At 52.9% G+C, this 18,090-nt stretch overlaps 1 protein-coding gene across 1 annotated transcript in view; it reads right to left on the bottom strand.

The window, feature by feature from the left end:
- Positions 1–48: 48 nt before the first annotated feature.
- The window catches only part of ACOT11 (acyl-CoA thioesterase 11), a 45,552-nt gene continuing 27,510 nt past the window's right edge, over positions 49–18,090 (bottom strand). Inside the window, exons 4-16 of the mRNA XM_068965007.1 lie at positions 14,580–14,640; positions 13,499–13,597; positions 12,556–12,691; positions 10,625–10,781; positions 9,378–9,497; positions 7,826–7,970; positions 6,153–6,212; positions 5,182–5,244; positions 4,780–4,863; positions 3,706–3,839; positions 2,385–2,516; positions 1,573–1,699; positions 49–204 (exon numbers count right to left, since the gene is read on the bottom strand). Coding sequence (XP_068821108.1) covers positions 49–204; positions 1,573–1,699; positions 2,385–2,516; positions 3,706–3,839; positions 4,780–4,863; positions 5,182–5,244; positions 6,153–6,212; positions 7,826–7,970; positions 9,378–9,497; positions 10,625–10,781; positions 12,556–12,691; positions 13,499–13,597; positions 14,580–14,640 — 1,474 coding nt within the window. The remainder of the gene's footprint in view (positions 205–1,572; positions 1,700–2,384; positions 2,517–3,705; positions 3,840–4,779; positions 4,864–5,181; positions 5,245–6,152; positions 6,213–7,825; positions 7,971–9,377; positions 9,498–10,624; positions 10,782–12,555; positions 12,692–13,498; positions 13,598–14,579; positions 14,641–18,090) is intronic.

The following is an 18,090-nucleotide window of genomic DNA, read 5'->3' on the forward strand; positions in this document are numbered from 1 at the left end:
TGGGGCAGGATGGAGTGGGCGTGGACGTCAGGTGGCCAGGGACGATGCTTAGAGGGTCTGGAGGCTGGGGGCCAGGTCGTTCCGGTTGTCCAAGAGGAACTGTTCACAAGCCTTGAAGGTGGTGTAGAACTCAGAGGAGAGGCCGGTCACATTGGTGGTCACGTACTTGAGAACGCCCGGGGTGGCCTGGTTGTAGTAGGACACCTGCAGGCCGGGCAGCCACACCCAGGAGGAGGGGGCGGGGCGGTAAGAGGGCACTGAGTGGGCGTGAAGCAGGCAGTTGGCATCTTTGTGTCCAGCTCTTTGGGACCACGTGAACTTGTAGCCCTCCAGGCTCCTCTGTCCATGGCCTTCTCCAGGCCAGAATACTGGAGTGGGTTGCCATTTCCTTCCCTGGAGGATCGTCCTGCCCCAGGGATAGAACTGGGGTTTCCGCATTGCAGGCAGATTATTTACTGTCTTTAGGCTCCATGGGAGCCCAGTCACCTGCTAGGAAGGCAGCAAATACCAGCAGCACCTGGGGCGTTTGAGGACTGCATGATTGGTGGGCGTGACCTATAGCTGGACTGTCCTGACCCCTCCTCTGGGTGCTAACAACCCTGGCTTCCCTCTGTCACCACACTGTACTCTCATCATGTTTGTCCCCTCTCTAGCCTAGAAGGTCAGGAGGACTGGGTCTCCAGAGCCAAGCCTAAAACTCCTTTAAATGAAGGTGCTACCGTTAGAATATGGCTTCCCAGGTGGCCATAGTGGTAAGGAATCTACCTGCCCATGCAGCAGACCCAGGAGACCAGGGTTTGATATCAGGGCTGTGAAGAGCCCCTAGAGAAGGAAATGCAACCCACTCCAATATTCTTGTCTGGAAAAATCCCATGGACAGAGGAACCTGGCAGGCTAGAGTCCGTGGTGTTGCAGAATAAGCCCTTGTCAGCAAATCTGCAGCAAGCGGTTAGAACAACCCCAGGGAACACTAAGTTAGCAAATGTCCAAGTCTCTACATGGGGTGTCTCAGGGTCCTAACAGCTGCTGTGATCTGAGGAAGGGGCACTGAGTTTCCCAGCTAGCCCACTTTCAGCCAGCCAGTTAACTCTGATGAGTTTCATGGGCCCTGAGGGCCTTCCTAGACATGAAAGGGGTACATAAGTAAGAAGATGGAGTTTTAGCGACTTTCCTGTAGCTCAAATAGTAAAGAATCTGCTCGCAATGCAGGAAACCAGGGTTCAATCCGTGGGTTGGGAAGATCCTCTGAAGAAGGGAACTGCAACCCACTCCAGTATTCTTGCCTGGAGAATCCCATAGAGGAGCCTGGCGGGCTACAGTCCACGGGATTGCAAAAATACAATTGAGCAACTAACAGGCCTGGTTCAACTGTGTCCTTGGACTTGTCTCTGCACAGATTAGGTCTTATTGAAGGCTCCTTTTCTAGGCCCTGATACTCTTCGGCTCCCTACAGCTGGAAGAGAGCTTACTGGCCAGTGAGAGTGCTGAGGTCTGAACAGGGCTGAGCTCTGGACACAAGTGTGGCTTTGGGGTGAATCTGGGTGGGAAGGGCAATGAGACACTAGGCCTCACCTTGGTTAACTGGTCCCCCTCGCGCCAGAAGCAGAAGCCTGAGCAGACAGTCTCTCCACGCCGGTACTCTGGGCTCTCCCGGTGCGTGGGCAGCGTAACTGACCTCAGCGCAATGACATAGGGTTCCCTGTATGGAAGAAGTGTGCAGAGGGGGCACGGGAAAGGGTCAGGGCAGCTTCCAGAAGCCCCCTCCAGCACTGACCAGGGCCCCGCTCCAGGGATGCCCTCGCCAGAGTCTAAGGCACACAGCCTGGCTCCAGTTCAAGCTGCAAAGGAGGTTCTAGACAGGAGGTGCCTGTGGGTGAGTAGTTCTGAACCCACCAGATACCAGCATGACTGCACTGTGGACCTTCTGGAAACATTCTCCGCCTCCGTCTCCCCGCCCCGGGGAAGCAGTGCTGCACTTTGGATTTTCGTGCTTCATCTTTTTGCCTGTCTCTAGCACAAGTGATGCCATTTCTCCAGCATCCTCACCACAGTGCAGCTGGAAGCCTTACCACCCTTCAGGCAACATGGGGCTTTCAGAGGCTGGAGGCCAAGGAATGGGCCATGTGAGAGTTGGCCTGTCCGTGACCTGGGGCAAGGCACCCTCACCACACCAGGGACAGAGACCACCCTGCTTTAGAGCATGAGTGACCGCAAAGGGCAGTATGTCCTCTTGTTCTCCATTCTACCCACAGTAAGACCACGGCCACTGATCTTACGCTGAGGTCCTGAGGCCATAGGAAAGAGGGCTGATTCTACCTGGATGTCCCCTCCCTGAGGAAGAAGATGAACCTGCCCACCTCCCAGCCCAGCAGGCATGCACGCACCCGACGTCACAAGGCTTCCGTCGAGAGGCCAGAATGATGAAGTCCTGGGGCTTGGGGTCACCACCGAGGGCGGGGCTGATGACATGGTAGATGGCATCATCCTCATCCACCTGCTGCACTAGCTCCACGCTCCTGTGCGGAGTCCACAGGGGTCACAGAGGCTCCGTGTGTGACAGCAGGATTGACCCAGCCACTCCCCTGGCCCCATGCTTCAGCCACCCTGAGCACATGCTTGGGGGATATATCACCCCCAGACCACTCAACAGGGACCACAGGAAGGCAGAAAAGCCTGGCCAAAGGGGACATACACACCTGGGCTCGCAGACACGTACACAAGCAAATAAACCCCACGTGTGGGCACACGTGCAGAAACACATGGACACCCACTGATGCACACACAATACTATAGATGTCTGTCTGTGTCTGTGCAAATGCACATACATGGATGTGTGATGATTTAGTAACCATACTGAATATTGAGAGTGAGTGCCCACTGTGCCAGGCACTGTTCTAACAGCTTACAGGTACTATCTCCTTTAACGTCACATCAGCCCAAGCAGCTGGTACTCTGAGTATCCCCATTTAATAGACGAAGGGACTGGGACTCAGAGAAGTAACTCACCCATGGCCACAGAGCTAATAAGGAAGCAGGTCTGGGATGTGCACAGGTTGGGTGCCAGAGCTGTGCCCCTCAGATGCGGGTACACTACACACATGTGCCCAGGTAGACACACCCAGGCTTATACCAACACACACTCACAAGGACATCCTCACAGAGACACAATATGTCCAAACCTGCCACTTTCCCTTCACATATCGACATGAAGAATTGGTAAGCTTGGTAAATTGAACAAACTGGACATTCTCTGAGCTACCCTGAGTCTGGAAGGAGTTCCCACCTACCCCCTCCACTTCCCAACCACCTCCCCAAGCAGCGCCCAAGCCCCTCTCAGAAGGCAGAACTCAGTTGGAAAACCACTGATCTACCCCATGTGCAAATACATACCCACACTTCAAGTACCCATTTTAAGAGGAGGGAAACTGAGGCCCAGAAAGGACATGACTGGCCCATGGTCACATAGTTAGTTGGGCCAGGCCCTCACCTCCAATTCCAGGCTCCGTCCCTTCCCTGAAGGCTTGGAATACCCATGACTCAGATACTCACCTAACACATAACCATAGCACCTGCCCTCCCATAACCCACCCCTAGATAAAAGCCAGCAAGGGGCCCAGAGCAGTAGGGGATGGCTCAGCAGGAGGAGACACCTCAGGGCCCCTTCCCCAACCCCACTCCCCTGTACCCCCGCCCTCCGGCACCCACCGGCAGTGCTTGTCCCACTCGGGCCGCCGGCGGAGGTCAGAGAGCAGCAGGAAGGCCTGGGCTGTGTCCACGTGCACCAGCATCTCCATGTGGAAGGAGAGGAACTTGTCCTCCTCTAGAGTGTACAGGCGGACCTGCATGGGACAGAGGGCAGCCTCGTTCCCTCGTCTCCTCCTCAGACTGTGCTGGGGACCTGGGCTGGAAGTCAGGGCTGCGCCGATTGCTGTGTGTCTGTGAACAAGTGACTCAACCTCTCTGAGCCTCGGTGGCAGCCCCGTGAAAAATGGGAGATTCAGCGCAAAGTGGATAGGAAGCTGTCTGAAGAAGCAGGGACTTCATGGACAAGCCCACTAGTCAGATGGATGGTACTTGACGTGAAACGGAACGCACTCATCCCTTCCCGCAGGTGCATGCACGGTGCCTCAGGAGCTTCGTCAAAGGCCACACACGGCAAGACTCCCTTTACTGCCCATTCTCAAACAGACCAAACGAAGGCACGGGAAACTGGCCTGTGGCTTCCAGGGACTGGAGTGGGGAGAGGCTTGATCACAAAGGAGCCAGAAAAATGGGGGCTTATGGAAATGCTCCATATCTTGATTACTGTCGTGATGATGTAACTTCGTGTGTTTTCCACCCTAGCAGGATTACACACTAAAAGGGGGAAGTTTTACTGTATGTAAATTATGCCTCAAGTTTTTAAATATTGAAAATTTTCTTTTTAAACATAAAAAGATAAAGAAGCAGTAATTAATGCAAAACCAGAATGGATCCTCAGAGCCAGGCGTGCATCCAGCCACGGATGTCACTGTGGGGAGGTGACCCATCCCAGGACACAGGCAAAAGTGGCAGAGCTCAAGCCCCGCCTCAGCCCACCCTTGCCCCCAGCCCCCAGCCGAGCCACGCCAGGCCTTGAGGGGTGGGCGTGCTTCTACAACTGGTTGGTTTCATGACTCTCCCAGGACCTTCTAGGGAACCCCCGTCTGACCTGAGTGGTTCGAGAGGGTTCCATGGCTCACAGTCAACACCTCTGGCTGCTCAAAGGAGGAAGGAAAGCTGGGAGGCTGGGTCTGCTACCTGGTTGCTCTCTGAGGACAGCACCCAGTTGTCCTTGGCCACGAGCATCTTCAGGGAGGAGACGTTGTTGTAGCTCAGGCACACCTACATGGACACACAGAGCAGTCTCACCCTCCCTTCCTCAGGGGCTCCGTGCCAGGGCCCCTCTGACGGGTGGAGAGGAAGCTGCACGTGAAGAAAGGAGCCCTGGGCTTTGGGAAGGAGGCCCAGGCTGGGCCAGACTCCTCCTCCCCTTGGGGCCTCAGCTCGCTCCTGCCAAGCAGGGGGACACAGGAAAGCCCTTGGCTCACCAGGCCAGTCTTGAGGCAGAGTATCGTGTCCCCTTTGGGCCTCCTCCAAGAAGGGAGGGTTGGGGGTCCCCAACAGGTCTGAAGGCTGTCCGCACAGAGCAGAAGGCCTTACCTGGTTGCTAGGATCCCAGGGGACAGAGAGGGGCATCTCCGCCTGCTTACAGGACACGATGTACTTCCTGGGAGAGAGGGAAGATGACAACCTTGGTCCCTCTGGGGCCCACCTCTTCTCAGCAGGCTGACTGTATGCCAGGCCCTGCACTCAGGCCAGCAGGGTGAGAGACACCCCTATCTGGCCAGGGAGATCTGGGTGGGCACACAGAAAACAGCAGCCGAGGACACGCACACTCAGAGGTGGGGATTCGCAGGGAAAGGTGTAGACCCGTAACCCTTGCCTGAGTGACCTCACCCTTATGCCTCAGTGTCCTCATCTGTAAAGTGGGATCAGTAGTCACACCTGCCCCCTCATGGGGTCATCAGGAGAACAGCATTTGGCATATGGTGTGTTAGTTGCTTAGTCGTGTCTGACTCTTTGCAACCCTGTGGACTGTAGCCCGCCAGGCTCCTCTGTCCATGGGATTCTCCAGGCAAGAATACTGAAGTGGGTTGCCAAACCCCTCCCTAAATGCACATTTTTCTTATTAACATTAGATGGTAAACCCTGGTGCATTTACAGTACTTTCAGGCATGTAAAGTGCTTTGGTAGCAAACATTCACACCTGGATTTGCATCACAAGCAATTGCTCTCCTCCTCTCAGAGTCTTTCTCCATCTCCAAAATGGGCATCATCGTAATCAATGGCAGGGACACAAGATGTAAAATTGGCCACACCTGCCCGGGTTCAAATTCTCACTATTCCTATCTGTGTGCCCGTGGACACCTAGTCCCTCTCTCCTCAGCATCCTCACCTGTACAAGGGGCCGGTAAGACTGCTGTGTCATGAGGCCAAGACTAGAGACCGCCTGGATGTAAAGGCCCAGCCCAGGGGCAGCACCAAAGACAGACGAGTCCCCAGGGGCAGGGAGCAGACAGGGAGTTGAGACAGAACTGAAGCCGTGTCCCCTCCCACCACCTGGCTTCCACTTGCCTGTCCAGGCGGATCTTCTTCCTGGCACTAGCCTCTCGGTACCGCCGCTCGCCATCCTGGGGGGAGGAGCCCAGACAGATTGTGGTGGGGGGCAGGACAACCAGCTCACCCAGCCCCCATTACCGCCTGCCCTTCTTCCCCAAAGGGCCCAAGGAGACCCTCCCTGCAGTCCTAAAGCGGACTTCAGGTCGCACAGGGGCAGCCTGGACAGCGCAGTGCCCAGTCACTGAGGCCCAGCCCCAGCTTCCCCTCACACCCATGAATGACTTTGGGAAAACCACCCGCTCTCACTAAACCTGTTTCCTCCTCCAAACGGGACTTGCTATCAGTGGGCACGCTTCTGAAGTGTTTTCCACACAAAACTTCACCTAAGTCTTATAACAACCCTCTGAACTGGCACTACTACACCCATTTGATTTTATTTTGGCCACACCAGGCAGCTTGCAGCTACTCAGTTCCCCCACCAGGGATTGAACCTGGGTCATGGCAATACTTTGGCCACCTGATGTGAAGAGTCAACTCACTGAAAAAAGACCCTGATGCTGGGAAAGACTGAAGGCAAAAAAAGAAGAGGGTGCCAGAGGACAGATGGTTAGATGGCAATTCCGACTCAATGGACATGACCTTGAGCAAACTCCAAGAGATAGAGGAGGACAGGGACCTGGCGTGCTATAGTCCATGGGGTCACAAAGAGACAGACACAACTTAGCAACTGAACAACAGCAACAGTGTGGCAATGAAATCCTGGGATTCTAAACACTAGGCCATCAGGGAACTCCCAGTACTATCCCCATTTTACAGAGGAGGAAACTGAGGCACAGAAAGGCTAAGTGGCTCACCCAAGGTCACAGGACTAAGGAGTGTGGCCAGGAACAGAATCCAGATGCCCTAGCCCGGAGCCCACCTCTGAACTAGTACCTCTAACATCTCCTCACACATGGACATTTATTGGCAAAGACCTGAAAGGACATCACAGACTGTCTCCTGTCCCAGTGTCTTCAGGCTCCCCACTCCTTTGCCCACCACCCGTCTTGACTGCCCAACACTGGCTCTAGAGCAGAGGTTTCACAGTACATGCTCAGCCTTGTGCGGCGGGCAGGGCAGGGGACCTTCTGGGAGAGAAGAGGCAACCTCACCAAGGTCACTCCCTGGCCCCTGGAAGCAAGCCCGAGCCTGGCCCACAGGAGGCACAAGGGAACATTTTTTAGAGCCAGCCTGGACCCCTGGTCCCTGACTCTCATCCCTACCCTTTTTGCTCCCCTGTCACCACGGTCAGAGCAGTTGCCACTTAGTCAGGCACAGGATCAGTGTCTCCCCAACAATCCTATAAGGCAGGAACTGCAGATATGCCCTCTTTAAAGATGGGACTGAAGCTCAAGGAGGGCACCCATTAGAATGTGGCCAAGGTGGGGTCCAACCCACATCTGACCCCAAAGCCAGTGCTTTTACAGATCTGCAGGCTCAGGAGTGCTGGTTAACGCCCAGCAATGAGGGAGGCCCACACACATGGTTCAAATTCTTCCAGAAAGCACAAGGAGCACCTCTGGGGCTCACAGCAGGGCACTCAGGGCCAAGCTGTTCCCCAGCAGAAGGAAAGGGTTGGGCCTGTGCTCCCCAGTCCTGTCACCCCTGGGCAGAGAGGGAAGGGGGCTGGTAGTGGGGCACTCACCCCAGGCTGGGGCCGAATCCAGGGCAGCATCTGAGGCTGGTCATCTGCACCCAGGACCACGAAGGTCATGAAGGCGCTGTTGATGTGCCGCCGATGGGTCTCAGCCTCCTGGCGGTAGGCCTCCACGCACACACCCACCTCCATGCTGAGGGGGAAAGAGGGATGCCGTCAGCTGGACAGATCTTCCCAAGGCCACCCCTCTGCAACACACATGTGCGCACGCGAACACACACACACACACACACACACACACGTACTCCTGCCGCTTCTCCCACAGCCCGGATCAGAGACCGCTGGACGGGAAACTCAGAAGCCTTCCCTTTCAACAATGTTTACACAGCACCCGCTGCACCCCTGGCCCGTGCTCATCTCTGGGGGTCACAGCAATGAATAAACCTGTGCAGTCTAGGTTCTCATGCACTGACAGCTAGGGGATGGGGAAACAAATGTCTCTATAAAATATGTTTATGTAAAAACAAAGGGTTATGGAAAGACATAAAGAAGGTGGAGGGGCAGGGCCTAATTAGAGAAAATGCTCATTATAAACATATTCACCAGTGCTCTAACAGCCGTGCTCCCAACAGCTCAGTTGCTGCTGTCTCTGTACCTCCGACTGTCTCGATGAATTATAAAATAGCAGCTGCCTCCATTCCCCTCACTTAGCAATGCAGACTTTATGCAGATGGGGAAATCAATACCTTGAACAAGGCACTAACTTGCCCAAGGTCACACAACAGTCAGGAAGAGAATCTGCACTAGAAACCAGGCCTCACAGACCCTAGTTCAGGACCTTTTGCTCTGCACAACAGCAGAATGTGTGCTTATCAGAAGGAATAGTAAAATGATAATAATAATAATAAAAATAACAGCAGCAGCAATGGCTGACCTTCAGTGAACGTTCTCTCTGTCATTATACTATTAAACAGCAACTCCTCATTTAATCCTCGCAATTATGAGGTAGCTGTGGTGAGCCCTGGTTCTCGAAAGAACTGAGGCTCAGAGGGTTAAGTAAGTTGCCCAAAGTCACACAGATGCTAAGAGGTAAGCCAAATTTGAACCCAGGCAGCCTGGCTCTTGATCCGTCACTGTTAATGACTACATATTACTGAAAATCACCACATCTTTGAAATCATCAAAAGAGATGCATACTTTAAGTAAGCTTTCGTGGGGGTATCAGAATCCATTACAAAGATAAGGGCTCTGGGAACTGTTTGCGGTTTTAGGAAAGGGGTCAAGAAGGGTTCGATGAACAACAGAACACTGGCCAGAGGTGCCCCGTGACCCGAGCATCCAGTGCGGCAGGATCAGAGGCAGGAGCCAGGGAGAGAGACCAAGACACAGAGCACGAGGCGTGACACAGGATGGGGAGGCAGAGGAGGAACACCAGAGTGAACCCTGGGGATGGTGCAGGGACCCAGCGGCCAGAGTCCAGACCCCATAGACCTCGTCTACCGGGGAAACGGCTCCTGACACTTTGAGGTAACGTCCCTTCTCAGGCCAGGAAGAGCCCTCAGTCCCAGGGGGCCCCATCGCATCCATCCCAGCCCCTCACCTGTGCTTGAAGGCGTTGTTCACGATGGCCTTGAGCACCAGACGGTCCCCAACCTGGGATGGGCCCCGGAAGTGGAACATCTCAATGGCCTTCAGGGTAGGGTGGGCACGGCAGAGCCGGCTAGAGGAGGCCGGGGGTCAGGGGACAGGACAAAGCACCCTCCAGTGCTTCTCCCTGCCCCCATCCCCAGACCCTGCCCAGAGCCACACGCACCACCCTCTGGCCCACCCACTCCCACCCAACCCAGTGACAGCTCTACCCAGAGAAAGAGAACTGAAGTCCCATCTCACAGCTTAGAATACTGAGGTCTACATGCGTAGCTGGGAAAAAAGCTGAATTTGAGGTGACAAAGAGCAGGGCTTGCAATAAACCTTTTCCTTTCAATGTTTATATCCTAGCACCTGCTGTTCCTACTACCTAGAAGCCCTCCCCTTACCCAAAGCTACTTGTCATTCAAGGCCCGGCTGACAAACTCCTCCTCTAGGAAGCCCTCCCTGACTATCCACACTCTGACTCTCCTCTGAGATCTTATTGCACTCATAGCCTTGGCTGCCCAAAATGGCGTTGCTTATGTACTATGTCCACAGGGTAAACACAGAGGAAGGGCCATTGGAGCTAGGCTCCAAAGGGTGGAAGAATTCACCTGGCTGAGGAGGATAAGGGTTAGGGAGGCACTCCTCTCAGAGGGAACAGCAAGTACAGTCGTGGAGGTATGACAGTGTCAATTAATGAATGTTGGTCGTCATAACTACAAAAATATGCTCCAGTACTTGGGGCAGAACAAGTCCCAGACAGATACACAGGTTATAGGAGAGGGAAGGAATTCTTTCCACCTTTAGGGAGAAGGGGACAGTTAAAGAGGCTTCTTAGAGGACAGACAGGATTTTAGTAAAGAATAGTGGGGCTACAAGGTGGAAGGTCAGCCAGGAGGGGAGACAAGGGCTGGGAGCATGGTGGGGTGGGTGGGAAGGAGAAGGGCAAATGGCTTGCTTTGCAGAGTATAAAATCCAGGAAGTGACTGGGCAGGGCCAGGGCATGGGGAGGCCCTGGTGCTAGCTGAGGGCTTGACATTTCCCCCGGTGAGCTCACAGAAAATCATTCCTCTCTGGTTCCCTGGGTCTGAAGGCCCCAGCTTACCCTATAAGAACAGTCGAGCTGCTGAAGCCTTGAATGCTAGCACCAAATCAGGGTTTCTGCCCCAGAGGGAGCTGGCCAAGGGAAGGAGAGGAAGAAAGAAGAGGAGGCACCTGGCTGCAATGGTGGCCACGTTCTCCATCCAGGCCATGATCTGCCCCCCAAAAGTATTGCCCTGGTGATTGGCGTGGGGGGGCAGGACCAGCTCCACACTCTCCACCCGTGTCTTCTCGGCCGGCACCATGTGGCTGCAGTCTCTGCTCTCCAGATCTGACCAAGGAGGGATAAAGCGAGGAAGTGAGAAGATTCCCGAGGGCAGACCCCGCCATGGGCAGCCCAGGAACCCCACCACCACCACTCCACACAGCTTCTCTTATTCACTCAGCACCAAGGAGGTGCCATGTATTTCCCATCTCCCAGGGGAAGAGAGCTCGTCGGGCGAGGCCTGTGAAAGAGGAGGTCTTTCGCTTGGTGTGCAGGCTACCCAGCGATGCCACAGGCAGGGAGGAGAGCAGCTGAAGCCCTGAGCCAAGGTCTGGAAACCAGACAGGCAGGACAGTCATTAGGAGCAACAAGACCCAGGCTTAGCTGGAGCCGAGGACGAGCAAAGGGGCAGCACAAGATAAGGCTCAGATAAGGGCCCAGACACCAGTCTAAGGCATCTAGACTGACCCTTGGGTAGAAGGGCTGTCACGACAGGAGGGATCCACAGGGGCTGCAGTGGGATGGATGGTGCCAGGGGCCTGGACGACCATAGGAAGAGCTGGGCCTGCCGTGGCCTCCAGGCCCCACATAAGTAGGGCACATGGAATCTAGAGCACAGCTCACTGCCTTCAGTGGGGTTTGCTACCACCGTCTGCTCTCTCTCCACTCTGGGCGGCTGAATTATCCTTGATGGGTCCTAAAACTGCCTCCTCTAGGTTTCCAGGGAGACTCTGCATTCTCATTGTCCGGAGATCAGAGAACAAAACCAAGGTCACCTCTCTAGACTTTTGCCCCCAGCCTGTATCCTCTGTTAGAAAGACCTTGCTTCATCTCTCCACCTGTCAAAATCCTCCCAGTCCAAAGTAGGTCTTGTGTGCTGGCACAGGACAATCTGCAGGATATGCTTTTAAGGGGAAAGGAGCAAGATATGGGACAGTAGGTGCCGTTCCCCTATGGGGTAAGAAGAGAGGGTTGAAGTGAGAGGTAGTATGCATTAATATGGCTTCCCCAGTGGCTCAGACGACCCAGGTTTGATCCCTGGGTCGGGAAGATCCCCTGCAGAAGGGAATGGCTACCCACTCCAGTACTCTTGCCTGGAAAATTTCATGGACAGAGGAGCCTAGTAGGCTACAGTCCATGGGGTTGCAAAGAGTCGGACACGACTGAGCAACTTCACTTTCACTTTTCATTTTCATGCATTGGAGAAGGAAATGGCAACCCACTCCAGTGTTCTTGCCTTGAGAATCCCAGGGACAGGGGAGCCTGGTGGGCTGCCGTCTATGGGGTCACACAGAGTCAGACACAACTGAAGCGACTTAGCAGCAGCAGCAGCAGCTGCCTTTTTGGAGGGGCCTGGGTTCTGGGGTAGAAGAGAGTCTTGCTTTTTATTCTATCTCTGTCTTTTTTATCCCTAGAGCTATCTCAATCTATCTACCTATCTAGCTACCGGTCTACTGAGTTGGCCAAAAGAGGGAATATCTTACAGAAAAACCCAAATGAACTTCTTGACCAACCCAATATATGCTTTTTTTTAAGTCCTAGGGTCCTCAAGGCCAAGCTCAATACTACCTTCCCAAACACCTTGACTCCTAGAGACCCAAATGCATTTAGTGGATGACAAACCGTTTTCCATGTGTCACGGCTCCTGGGAGCTGGGTGAGAGGTCCAAATGCTCCCTTTTCCCCACTAAGGGACCTTGAGGCAAGAGGGTTATCCAGTCCTGAGGCCATCATTGGGTGGATATCCCAGGGAGACTTCCTTCCTTTCTCTGCCCAGTGGGAGCCCCAGACAGAGGGGAGCATGTAGGACACGAGCTGCCCTCCCCACCCATGACACTCACCATCCTGAATGACGCAGTTGGCGAGGAGGTCCTTAATGGTGTCTGCGTAGACCAGTCGCATGCGCCGGCGCTCGGCCGCCACGCTGTGCTCCGTCTTCTCCTCTTCCGTCCGCGGCATGGTTGGCTTCAGCTTCACCTGTGGCGGGGGCGGAGTGGGGGGGTTTCAGAACAAATTCCCTGAAACAGCATGAGGGTGCGCCCCCCTAGGATTGCAAGGAGATCAAACCAGTCAATCCTAGAGGAAATCAACCCTGAATATTCATTGGAAGGACTGATGCTGAAGCTGAAGCTCCAATACTTTGGCCAGCTGATGCAAAGAGCCGACTCTTTGGAAAAGATCCTGATGCTGGGAAAGATTGAGGGCAGGAGGAGAAGGGGATGGCAGAGGATGAGATGGTTGGATGGCATCACCGACTTGATGGACATGAATCTGAGCAAACTCTGGGAGAGAGTGAAGGAGGGGGAGCCTGGCGTGCTATGGTCCTTGGGGTCACAAACAGTTGGACACAACTTAGTGACTGAACAACAACTGTCCCCCTGGTAATCATCTCACACCTGGGGCTCCTGGATAGTTACAAGTCTTGTCCCCTCTTTGTCCCCATCTTCCATCTCCATGTTGACTGATATATCATTTTCACCCTCCAGTGTCCCCTGAGCCCATTCTTGGGCAAAGGCACTGTGGATGAGGAATGTCAAGGCAGGACATGGAAGGCAATAGAAAGACCTGGAGAATCCTGCAGTGAGGTGCATGGGGAGAGAAGGGGAAAAGCAGAGCAGGAAGGCACTTGGGGATCAACCACAGTGGGGGATGGGCCTTCTTCTGGAAGCTATGGATTCCCTGCTGCACCCCCATCTCTACCGCTCTACCAACCCCCAGAATCATTGCCCTGGAAAGGCCCCCAGGTGGCCTGGCAGCATAGAGTGGTCAGGTATAGCCACCTACCTTGGAGAGCTCCTTGTGGGCCACAAAGGTGGCTAAGGCCTTGCACACACACCACTGCTTCTCAGAGCACAGGTCCTCAGAGGCCACCTGGATGCCCACCTGGAAAGCAGAGCAAGGTGGACAGGTGAGGAGGGAGGAACTAGAACCCTACAGCTTGAGATGGGAAGCATCACCAGGCCCGGCTTCTGGTATTTCTGTATCACCTACCAAGTCCAGGGGGCTAGAGACGTGGGATAGGTTCTGATTCTGGCCCTGGCTCCCTGGGGAACCTTGGGCATGTCAATTCCTTTCTCTGGGCCTCAGTTTCCTCCTCTGTAAAATGGGAATGATTGTACCTACACTTACAGGGTTACTGAGAGGATCAAAATGAGACTGTGTTATGAAAGGGCTTGAGGTAAGTTAATTTAAGTGTTGGCTAAATTGGAAGGACAGAGTTTGGGGGTCCATAGGGGGACCTTGAGCCCTTATGGGGTGTCCAGAGCTACAGTCAAGATTCTGCTATCCAAGCCTCAGTGTGCCTCAGTAACCACTGGCCCAGCTGGGTAAAGTTGCCTGGGCGTGACGTCCATAAGTGGGAAGTAGAGGCCCTTCCTCTTTGTGCGTCACCAAAGAGTCCTCTCATTAAACCTTCCACAATCCTGCAGCATAGGAATCATGTGCCCATTTTACAGATGTGAAGACAGAGGCTGTGGGAGGTAAGCTAATGGACCAAAGTCTACCTCTCTCACTGCTTCAGCCCACTGACGTCAGGGCTAAGCACAGTGGCTGTCCTCCCTGCATTCACCTGGCTGCTGAACAGAGGGTCTGACACTAGGGGAAGGCCCAGGAAGCTGGAAGTCAAGGCCCACAGTGGAATCCACATCGCTCGGAGACCAGAGGCATGTCCCTCCCCATCCCTGGCCTCAGTTTTCCCTTCTGTGTTATGGCCATTGGAAAGTTAGATCCCTAGATCCTCCCAAACTTGCCAGCTATTTCAGAACTCTGTATCCTCAGCCAGGGCGCTGTGAGTATGAACACGCATGCACCCAGCCTGGGGGCCGAGAATGAAGAGAAAGTGGAAACCACCCACCCAGTGGCTCACCTCCATGCTAGAGTTGAAGGCCCGGTTCACCTTGGCCTTGATATTCACCACTTGTCCAACACTGAGGAGGGAAAAGCAAGAGATGAGCCACCCAGAGGGACAAAAAGAGAGAACAGGGGCCTCAGATACTTGTGGGGCCTCTGTCGAGGGGAACTAGCCAAAAAATGTTACAGCGTACAGAGCATATTCACATCTATGATGCTACCAAAGCAAGTTGGCAAGACAGTGTTAGCACCCCATTTTACAGGTGGGGAAGCTGAGGCAAGAGAAGTGGCATAATGTCATTCATCTCCCCCTTCCCCCTGCTCCCCCTAGTCCAGTGAACGCTCAATATTCTCTTTGCTCTCAACTCAACAGTCCCTCCTAAGGAAAGCTCCCCCACCCCCACCTTCTTATAGCCCCCCAAATTTTACCCTCCTAATACAGATCACCATAAATAATAATAATGAAAAAGTTTAAAATATTGCAAGAATTACTCAAATGTGACACAGAGACACTACATGAGCCAATGTTGTTGGAAAAATGAGGTCAATAGATTTGCTCAATGCGGGGTTGCTACAAAACTTCAAGCTGTAAAAAACGCAAGCTCTGCAAAGTGCAATAAGATAAGGCATGCCTGTATTTATCCACATACAGATAAAGCAAATTTAGCAAACTGTTAATTACTGACTCTCAGTGGTAATGATCACACCACTATTCAACTTTTCTATAATTTTGAAAGTTTTTATGATAAAATATTAGAAAAAGAACTTCCCTGACTCACCAATACAAAGAAAATCTATTTTTGGCGGTGCTACAATATGACCCTTCCCCTTCCTCCTCCTCCCCTCTCCTCTTCCTCTCTAGCCTCCCCTAAAGCCAAGCAGTCACCCATTTGGACTCCCAAGCTTCTCTTCCTTCCTGTCTTCCGTCTCACAGCTCAGGTCAAAATTGGCTCCATCCCCAGAGTCACTGCCCAGCCTCCTTGGGGGCCCCTTCAAGCCCCTAGTTTCCCAAAACCCCTCCAGAGGCAGCGCCTATAGACAAATCTGACCTTTTCAGCCAGTTGTAATAGAGCCCTTCTGCAGGACCAATACTCTTGGCAGAGAGAGGAACATGTTAAATGACACCACAGTGATGCTAATAGTAAAACCCAGATGATGGAGAACCCTAGAGAGCAAATGACCAAGGTTCTTCAACAAACAAACTTCAAGAAAAAACAGAGAGAGATAGGGAGTGGGAGGAGGAAGGAGAGGGTGCAGGAAGAAGGTGATGGCGGAGATGTAGGGCCTACAGGTTAAAAAAAGGACTTGAGGGAATTCCCTGGCAGTCCAGTAGTTAGGACTCAGTGCTCTCCCTGCTGGGGACCAGGCTCCATCCCTGGTCAGGGAACTAGCATCCCATGAGCCATGAAGCATGGCCAAAGGGAAAAAAAGACTAAAGACAACAAGTAACCAAATGCAACCTTATTTGCATCATGACTTGAACAAAATAAAGCAAAAAACTATAAAGCAAAACAAAATAAAACAGATTCAAGAGACACTGTGGGCAACTGAACGCTGACTGGATATTTGATGTTGGTGAGAAATTGTTCATTTTGTTTAGGGGTAGTAGTGGTATTTTTACGTTTTTTAAAAGTTCTTATTCCTTAGAGATGCATTTTGAGGCATTTTTAAATGGCTAAAGCAAAAACAAGCAAACAAAAAACCTTTCCCAGCTTTCCTCAGGTATGGCCAGGACTTTCCAGGTCACCAACCATGTTCCAGGCCCCTCTCCAGCTTGCCCTCACACCCACACCCTCCTCTGCCCAGGCTCACCTCCACTCTACTGGGTCCTATGGCAGGCCCATCCATCACTACACGCCCCACCCCAGCCTTCTCTATCATTGCTCCTCAGCTGTCAGATCCTGTTTCGGCAGCAGAGACTCAGAGTTGACCCAGACACAGCTCCACTGGCCTACAAATTCTCACTGCATACAGTACTGCAGGCAGCTCAAATACCTCCTCCAGGAAGCCACCCATGACTACCCTCTGTGGCACTCACTATGTGCTGTGCTCAGTCACTCAGTCGTGTCCAACTCTTTGAGACCCCATGAACCGTAGCCCACCAGGCTCCTTGTCAGTGGAATTCTCCAGGCAAGAATACCGGAGTGAGTAGCTTATCCCTTCTTCAGGGGAACTTCCTGACCCAGGAATCGAACCAGGGCCTCCTGCATTGCAGACGGATTCTTTACCAGCTGAGCTACCAGGGAGTCGTGTCCAACTCTTTGCAACCCTATGGACTATAACCCGCCAGGCCCCTCTGTCCATGGGGATTCTCCAGGCAAGAATACTAGAGTGGGCTGTCACTTCCTTTTCCAGTGCCTCTATCAGTTCAGTCACTCAGTCGTGTCCAACTTTTCACAACCCCATGGACTGCAGCATGCTAGGCCTCCCTGTCCATCACCAACTCCCGGCGTTTATTCAAACTCATGTCCATTGAGTCAGTGATGCCATCCAACCATCTCATCCTCTGTTGTTCCCTGCTCCTCCCGCCTTCAATCTTTCCCAGCATCAGGGTCTTTTCAAATGAGTCAGTGCTTCGCATCAGGTGTCCGAAGTATTGGAATTTCAGCTTCAGCGTCAGTCCTTCCAGTGAACATTCAGGACTGATCTGCTTTAGGATGGACTGGCTGGATCTCTTTGCTGTCTCTCAAGGGACTCTCAAGAGTCTTCTCCAGCACCATACAGTGCCTCTATACCCACCCTCAAAAACAGAGGCAATGTAGCCCATTGGTTGGGCTTCCCAGGTGCCCCAGTGGAAGAAGAAACCACCTGCAATGCAGAAGACGCAGGAGACACAGGTTTGATCCCCGAGTCAGGAAGATCCCTGGAGGAGGGCATGGCAACCCACTCCAGTATTCTTGCCTGGAGAATTCCATGGACAGAGGAGCCAGGTGGGCAACAGTCCTTAGGGTCACAAAGAGTTGGACACAACTGAAGTGACTGAGCACGCCTGCACGCAGAGCCTACTAGGTAAGAGCAAGCTCTCTGGGGCCAGACTGCCTTGCCTGTAGTATATCCTGAGTTCTCCACCAGCTGTAAGACCCTAAGTAAGTTACTTTACTTCCCTGTGCCTCAGTTTCCTCACCTGTAAAAGGAGGATACTAATAGCCAGGATCTCACAGTCTTGTTCTGAGGACTTAGTAAGTTAATTATCAATAGTAAAAAGACATTACGGTTATTATAAAACATTGAATATAGTTCCTTGTGTCATACAGTAGGGCCTTCTCCCCCCCCTTTTTTTTTTAAACTGGAGTATAATTGCTTTACAATGCTGTACACCTGAAACTAACAGAATATTGTAAATCAACCATCTTCCATGTAAACAATTGTTTACATGTTTTTAAAAAGGCTTACAAATAACTCATCAGTAGGGGCTCATTAGGACTTCCCTGGTAGTTCAGCTGGTAAAGAATCTGCCAGCAAAGCAGGAGACCTGGGTTTGATTGCTGGGTTGGGAAGATCCCTCAGAGGTTGGCATGGCAACCCAC

This window comes from Capricornis sumatraensis, chromosome 2 (assembly GCF_032405125.1).
Source record: "Capricornis sumatraensis isolate serow.1 chromosome 2, serow.2, whole genome shotgun sequence".
In the NCBI taxonomy this organism is placed as follows: Eukaryota; Metazoa; Chordata; class Mammalia; order Artiodactyla; family Bovidae; genus Capricornis; species Capricornis sumatraensis.